We start from the raw sequence: 8085 nt of genomic DNA on the forward strand, positions 1-8085 counted from the left end.
TCCATTTGATAAGCCTCAGTTTCATGGTTAATTGACATTTCAATTCCAATTCAATAAATTTTACTATATTTTATTTATGTCCACATTCGACGGATTTTGATTATCCGTCCATATTATTTTTATGTATAATTATTGTTTTGGAAAATTGAATGATTTCTCAATATTTTGAAAGAACTCACCTTGATTTAAGTGATATTTTTCAAGTTCAATGTACCAACTGCTCTATAACTACGAAGCAAAAATTCAACGTTTTGTACTTTTTGCTGCACCAATGCATATACCAATATATATTCTTCCGTAATGGGGGTTATTTGGATTCCTTCTCACTAATTATTGCAACTTACAATGAATTCCCTACAAACTAATGGGAAAAGTCCTCTAGCCACATAGGCCAATCTTGGGTTCATATTACAGAATTGTCGACTCTTTATACATATGATATAGCATATAATCATATGGCTAGATTACATATTAGTTTATAATATATAGTTCTTTTCACAATTTGTTGTATTAATTATGTCTATTTGATAAATATATGATTTTTAACAAATATGTTCTTCATATTTATATATATCCATTTATACATCATATATGTTAATTATTTAATTTTTCTCATATGGAAATTGATAAAAATTTACCACGCAACGCGCAACTAATATATATGAATATAGTGAAGTTTGTTAGATTATCTTTTCATTAATATTAACAACAAAAATATGCCCTTATAATTAAATATAAGGCACATAACTACATTAATAGATTGCACTTATTAACTTTTATATAATTATATTATATATTTATTCACCTTCATATATTTTTATATTTATATTATATATATTTATACATTAATTCCACAAAATATCTTTACGTAGATTTCCTAATATCTGATTCTGCGTATTATACGGTTATTTTTATAGATAACAGTATCTCTTTTTTTTCGGTGGATATATATAACGGTATGAAAATAGCTTTTCCTCCAAGCAAAGCTCTCATTTCTGTGAATTTGAGTTGCCATTTCTCTTCCATTCAGCCACCAATCTTCATTTATCGATCAAATGGTGGAAGAAACCGGAGTAAGCTCCGATCCTATCTTGCAGTCACTGATGAGACTCGAGAAGGCCCGTGCAGATGGGCACGCAGCATTCGAGGAAGGTGATTTCCGAGGCGCCGTGCGCCATTACACCAAGGCAATTGCCCTCTATCCGGATGACTCTTCGCTCTACTGTGACCGGTCCTCCGCTTATGCCAACCTCAAGAAGTTTGCGAAAGCCAAGGCCGATGCGAAGAGGGCGTACGAGCTGAGGCCTCGCTGCCCAAGGAGCCACCTCGTGCTGGGCATCAGCAGCCTCGGCCTTGGCCGCATGGACCAGGCCTTGAAATACCTGAACGAGGGCCTTGTGGTTGACCCGGATGATGAGAAGCTGAAGGTTGCTGTCGCCAGGGTTGGCGTTGAGACCAATAAGATGAACATGCTGAGTTCGAATAGGAACCGCACCAACCAGGGTGTAGCAGCTGGGCCATTGCCGATCAAAACCGGATTTGCACAGTCCGGTACTCAAAATCTATTTCCCTACCTGTATTGGCAGCAGCAACCTCTGAGTGAGCTGGCACAACTCAGGGCGGGGAGAGCCCTGGTGAACCAAAACCCTCTCCAGACGCAGCCAATCACCACTGAGGAAACCATGATGAGGGGTAATGCAGCTCTCAACGAGGGCAACCCCCGTGCCGCTGTGCGCCACTACACTGAGGGAATCTCCCTCTCCCCTGACAACGTCGACCTGTACAGCAGCCGCTCTGCAGCCTACGCATCCCTTGGTGAATTTGTGCTAGCCCATGAAGACGCCACCAGGGCCCACGAGTTGAGCCCTGGTTCACCAGTGGTTTACCTTAGGCTGGGACTCGCTCACCTGAGATTAGGTCGCACAGACCTCGCCCTAAAAGCCCTGAAGCATGGACTCGAGATTGACCCTAATGACCGGTCTCTCAGGGCTGCCTGCGCCAGAGCCAATGTCGAGGCTCTGAAGACCGTGAAAATGTGCCGGGACATAATGGAGATAGGACTCCTCTCGGACCAGGGAAAACTGCTGGTTGCTCAGGCGTTGAGTGAATCGAAGGAGGATCAGCCATTATGCCAGTCCTCCGCTGATGCTGAGGTGACAACTTACTCTCTTCTGTTGGGATTATATTCCTATCCATTTGTGATCTTAACATGTTTTTTTGTTTCACTGCAGTAATAAAAACAACTTTGAATTAGGGTTCACAATTTACTCTACTACCAAGTTACCAAATGGATTACGGTTCCATTATGATTATATAGTAACATTATTAGTTTGACATTCTCACATGCAGATTTAAGTACTTGAATGTTTAATGAAGAACACTCTCTTCATATGAAGGGCAATATGTATGAATGCTAATTTTTGGGGAGTTTAATGTATAATGGAAGCTTACGGTTAAGTACTACCATTCATACAGCTGCGAAACTATCATGACTATGTGCAGAAATCTACCATATATGTAACTGTAGTAGTCTGTCAATACGAATATCAACTTTGAAAAATCAAGGTTTCATTTGTTATTATTTTCCGAAAAGTGTGCTCAAAGTTTCCTATTGCAGGCACGTCATAGTTTGAAAATCAATTAATGGAAAAGTGTTCTTGCTTTAACAATCGAATCTTATTTGATTGTTTGGTTTGGCGTGTTTGGGGTTTGATATTCATTGTAAATTAGACTTAACTTTCTTCATGGTAAGTTAACCGATTTTGTAGTTTTTTCATGTGCTCTAATGCGACTACTTTTTGTTACACTTATAGGATCTACATTCGGCAGAATGGTTGCGGGAGGCATGTAGCAGGATCGATAAGGTGGCATCAGAGCTGAAGAACCAAATTCTCCATTTAGAGAATGTACATGATGATGCTAAAACCGCGAAAACTAAAACTGGTAAAATTTCTATGTACAGAATTATTACCCCGTTTGGTTTTGCAATATGATTTTAAAATTTTAATTATAACTTTAACTCTACTTACTACATTACAAAAATTAACTCTTCCAATTCAAAAAGGTGGGCCCCATATATAAATCCACATACAACTGCATTATACTCAATTTAATTTTTAATATTAAATTCTCTCAACTATTTATTATTTTTTCAACAATTCAACAACACAATCATTACACAATAATCACTTTCTCTTAACAATTCATTATTTTTTCATATTTTTTCTCATAATTCAACAACACAATCATTACAACCCAATTAAAATCAAAACTCAACTCTACTTAACTCTAAAACCAAACTCTTCTCGATTTTGATTTGGATTCTGTCGCTTGTTACTGGACATTATTAATGAATTTGCAGGTAACCAGAATCTAACAGAGCAGCTGCTTATGAAGACCTTGGTTCATCATTACTCGGAGAGACTGAAAACGAATCCTGAAGATGTTGAAGTAATAAAGGATTCTCGAATCTCAATTCCCTATTACTACGTCCCTTAGCCCACGTTTAGTGCCACGGAATGGTGTGGAAATGGAACAGAGTCGTACTCAATACATACTATCTTTCACGAATCGCATTCCTTCCCTAACTTCACGTGTTACGCTGACCATCTGTTTCAATTTGTTCAGACGGAAATTAATAATGAAAGAAGAGTGTTTATTTGATTTTGCAGGCATATAACAAAAGAGCGACATTGCATGCTCAACTTGGGGAACTCTCTGAGGCTCTCAAGGACACAGAGAAGTTTACTGAGCTAGAGCCCGAGTCCCCAAAAATTTATGATCTTACTGAAGCCGCTATCCTCTACCTCAGGAAGCAGGAGCTTATAAGATCTTATTGTGATAAAGCCAGTGGCTCGAAAATCTGCCACCAATATATCGAGCATGTGAAGGATGATTGGGATGGTTCTAATGAACCAACCGGGGAAAAGTCACAGCCAAAGGAGGTTGAGGTATGGTTTTGTCGTAGAGCATGGTGATCATCATAGATAGGGCTCAATTTCTTCAATCCTCATTTCTCTTTCTGGATATACATGTAATCGGGCTCTTGCTCTGCTGATCCCATAGGATGAAGAAATTCCCGATCCCGAGATGAAGATCGATGCCTCCAATCTGGTGGTGGAGCAAGATGGACATTATAAGCGCGCATCATCAGATGAGACCAAGGTAGTACTGCGTCCTTTGATGCATGAGCAGAATATATGTAATTTTGACTCGAGTGTCTCCTTTCTCCATATCGCAGGATGAAAATGTTCCCGATTCTGAACCGAAGATGGAGAGTGACGTTGGTATGATAGTATATGAAGATGCATCCAACGGGCAACAGACCAAGGCACTGTTTTTTGTTTCAAGCATATGAGTAGACAATCCATAAATTGTGTCGAGCCTTTTATTTTTCTCGAGATATGACTTTTTGCACCTCGTCTTTTTCGATCCTGCAGGATGAGCAGGTTCTCAGTCCCGAAACGGTGTTATCGGAGATTTCTGGGATGAAGGAGAAGGATCAAGGTGAATTCATCAATAACCGGTATAAATCCAGGGGACGTCAATATATATTCTTCTGGTTAACTGTGTGGGTTCAATATTGCAGGTTGGCAATTACTGTAGACAGAGCAATTTGACCAGTCGTATCGATCCTACGGATCATATGGACCGCGGGTGACATTAATGTTATCCCATCTTGCTTGGCAATAATGACTTTTGCTTTTCAATCGATCAGCCAATTAGCTCGTGCTAGTTAAATAAAGACATTAAATCATTGATTTCCTTTCCAGTACGTATGTAGCAGGACCCTACAGTTTAATTCTCTCTCTCTGTTTTTTTTTAATCTTTTTTGTTTTCTTTTTCTTTGTTCATCCTGCTATTTAGAAGCCCAGTAGACAACAACTAATCAAATTCGAGCTTGGTCTGTCTACTATGCTAGAAAACTCTCAAATTGTAAATTTTTTCCATTTATAAAATTCGAATATGAATTGTGTCTTTCTTTTTCAAGTAAAGCTAGAAATTTCGTTGATGAGAATAGACCATTATTGCCACTCGAAATTTCAGTGTGATGCTCGAAAGATCCCTGCTAGTAACAAGAAGGTCAACATATATAGGTAATAAGAGTATACCAAAGATAGGCCTGCTCCATGGCATCTCCGAGGGTAACGTAAAAAATAGTGGCAAAAACCATGGAAGTCTCCTGAGGTGGAGTCATGTGATCCAACAACCCGAATCGAAGTCCAGTTTGCTGGCTAGTCTAGCAGGTCGTCTCTGGCGGTGACGCTAGATCGGCGAGGATGGTTAGTGTTCTAGAAAATCTCATTCTTGGGGACTCCTCGTGGCACGCCTAACATATGTGGCAAGCCAAATAGCAGATCAAGCCACTATATGGATAGGCCATGTACGCCATTAAGAGATTAACGAAGAACAGATGGAAGCATATGATAAATAAACTTACTGAATAATTTATTTTTTTTATGCGTACGAAACTCTGCACAGGGAATTCAAGTGACAAATGCATTTGGAATTCATCGAAGTGTTTGAAATATATATATATATATAGAAACTCATATATAGTGTTCTTCCTATAGTGTATTCTTGCATATCCTACACAATGAACTGAAGCTGGTAAACATAGTAATTAGGCAGCCATAGCGTAGATCTCTTTAGAAGTCTAGATCCAATATCACAATGAACTGAGGCTAGGCAGAAGTAATGCAGGAGGCTCTAATGTCCATCTCGTCGCTCTAATGGACCCTACACATTCACCGTTCATAGGAACCTGGGGGGAGTTCTAAGGTGTTCCCGTTTGTAAGTCCCGCTGGGTATAGGGCAGTCTCAGGGAAAAAATTGGACAATGGCCCGGTAGTGTTATGAACACCGTCTAAGTAGATGGAGGTTATCGGCGAGAGTAGAGTTATCCTTGTGTATTACAGAACGTCTAGGGACAGCAGTTGGGGTAGGATAGAGATCTATAGAGAATCCTACTGTGTGAGCTTGTTTGCCTACTATTATTGTTAAAACCAGGTACAGCAGTTGGGTAAGGTATGTGCTAGAACCTTCAGGGAAACACAGTGTGAGGCTTCTTCAGACCATCCAGGTATGTTTTAGATCTTCATCTTGAGAGAAGCTGGGTAGGAGAATTAGAAACGGTTTAGCATTTTCAAACCACTAGGCTATTGGTTCTATAGATCTGTAGAGCTTTCGTCTAAGATAGGTATGGAATACTCTAAGGGTAAGGAACTGATATGCAGTATAGAAAGTCTTGATAAATATTTGAGAGACTGGAAGATTTATTGTTTTTGAAATATGGGTTTGTTCAAAATGATTCCCTCTCATACATGTGTGGATTCCAACCATAAGATCGATAAAAATTCTGTCTGTAAAAGAATGTCTTTTCATGATAGGATTAATAAAAAAATATCTGATCTAAATTCCCAGATACCACTATCTGTGTCAGTTGTCCCTAGGGTAGACACAGTAGTCGAGGAGTTTAAGATAGATTACGATAAGCTTAGGAGTGATTTCCTAGGACCCCATAATAACGATAAAAGGAGATGGCTCCATGAGTCATTCTCTGAAGAATATACCAATTCTCATATAAGGGTTAGTTGGACAGCCTTCGTGCTAAAAAACTCCACAAATATCATGTTTTGGGATTGGTTTGAAAACCATTTCGTACCAGAAAGAATGGTATGTGTAACTCAAAAAACCGTAAAGTGGGATCTTGCTAACGCAGACCCGGTTGAGTCGACACACCCACCTTTAGGTACCCTCCAAATAATCCATCAAAAAGCGGAGATCAAAGCCTCCCCATTCAAAATGAAAGTAGACGATTCACTGGCCCCCAAAGATATTAAAAACATCTTTGAACAAAATAACTTCACAAACCAGTGTCTTTTCACCATAGGTTCCCAGTTGGATATGATAGAACAAGAAGTCACCAAGCCGGTAGCCAATCAGGTAAGGACCTCTAGTCGTCCAAACCAATCAAAACCTTCATCCATAGGACCTCTCAGAAAACCTCCTTTTAAACCCCATGAGATTCCAATCTCTAGGAAACAAGAGTTTAATCAGGAGCTAGAGAGAAAAATAAAAGGCATAAATCTCCAAGAAAATTCCACATTCACAAGTTTGCTCAGAATGGTCATCCCAGACACTCCCCTTTCAGGAATAGAGCCAGGAACACCATTAAGAGCAACAAAACTCAAGACACAAGAGTCTCAGGGCTCGAATGTCAACGCCATCGATAAGTTTGGAGAACTGAACAAAATAGTGTGGCAGGAACCCCAAAAACCCTACTACACTACCATAAGCGTACCAGACCTAGTTTTGGAAGAAAAACCCAATATTGTCAAGAATAGGTATAGTGCCAATGCCATATATGAGTGGAACATTGACGGGCAGTCTGAGTACAACATACTCAGCGTCTTGCAGCAAATGACAATGGTGTCAAATGCTTACAAAACCCAGACGCGACTGTCTGACCCAGCCATAGCACACATGCTAATAGCAAGGTTCACTGGTCAACTGAAAGGATGGTGGGATAACTACCTATCGCCCTTTCAACAAAATGAAATCCTGACCAGCGTCAAGACTGATTAATCAGGTGAGATCATATGGGATGCTAACAACGAGGACATCCCTGATGCTGTAGCAACTCTAGTCTTTGCCATCTCCCAACATTTCGTAGGAGACCCCTCTCACCTCAAAGACAAAAACCTAGATTTGCTGTCAAACCTAAAATGCAAAAGACTGTCTGACTTTAGGCAGTATAAAGACACCTTCCTCACTAGGGTCATGTCTAGGGAGGATTGTAACCAGCCGTTTTGGAAAGAAAAATTCTTAGCAGGTCTGCCAACCTTGTTAGGAGAACAAGTCCGAAACGAAATCAAATCCATAAATCATGGCCAGATACCTTACAAAGAACTGAGTTATGGAGAGCTCATTAGCTTCATCCATAAAGAAGGTATCCGAATGTGTACTCAGCACAAACTTCAAAAACAATTGAAAAAAGAAAAGGCCAAGACCAGGAAAGAACTTGGCAATTTCTGCCAGCAATTCGATCCCTCTTTTCAGGTCGACAAAAAGGTCGAAAAACCC

General features: G+C 39.8%; 1 protein-coding gene across 1 annotated transcript; it reads left to right on the forward strand.

The window, feature by feature from the left end:
* Nucleotides 1-1014: 1014 nt before the first annotated feature.
* On the forward strand, nt 1015-4357 carry LOC116200527 (hsp70-Hsp90 organizing protein 1-like). Its single transcript, XM_031531373.1, has 6 exons — nt 1015-2153; nt 2814-2943; nt 3362-3450; nt 3672-3950; nt 4066-4164; nt 4241-4357. The coding sequence occupies exons 1-6, from the start codon at nt 1056-1058 to the stop codon at nt 4355-4357; spliced, it is 1812 nt and encodes a 603-aa protein (XP_031387233.1). The 5' UTR covers nt 1015-1055.
* Nucleotides 4358-8085: the final 3728 nt, after the last annotated feature.

This window comes from Punica granatum, chromosome 3 (assembly GCF_007655135.1).
Source record: "Punica granatum isolate Tunisia-2019 chromosome 3, ASM765513v2, whole genome shotgun sequence".
Taxonomy (NCBI): domain Eukaryota; kingdom Viridiplantae; phylum Streptophyta; class Magnoliopsida; order Myrtales; family Lythraceae; genus Punica; species Punica granatum.

Bases quoted from the DNA above. Each gene is read 5' to 3' on its own strand.
- LOC116200527 (XM_031531373.1), top strand. From the start codon at position 1,056: ATGGTGGAAGAAACCGGAGTAAGCTCCGATCCTATCTTGCAGTCACTG. The intron at 2,154-2,813 runs GTGACAACTTAC...TTACACTTATAG, and splicing joins AGTCCTCCGCTGATGCTGAG to GATCTACATTCGGCAGAATG. The intron at 3,451-3,671 runs GTAATAAAGGAT...TTGATTTTGCAG, and splicing joins CGAATCCTGAAGATGTTGAA to GCATATAACAAAAGAGCGAC.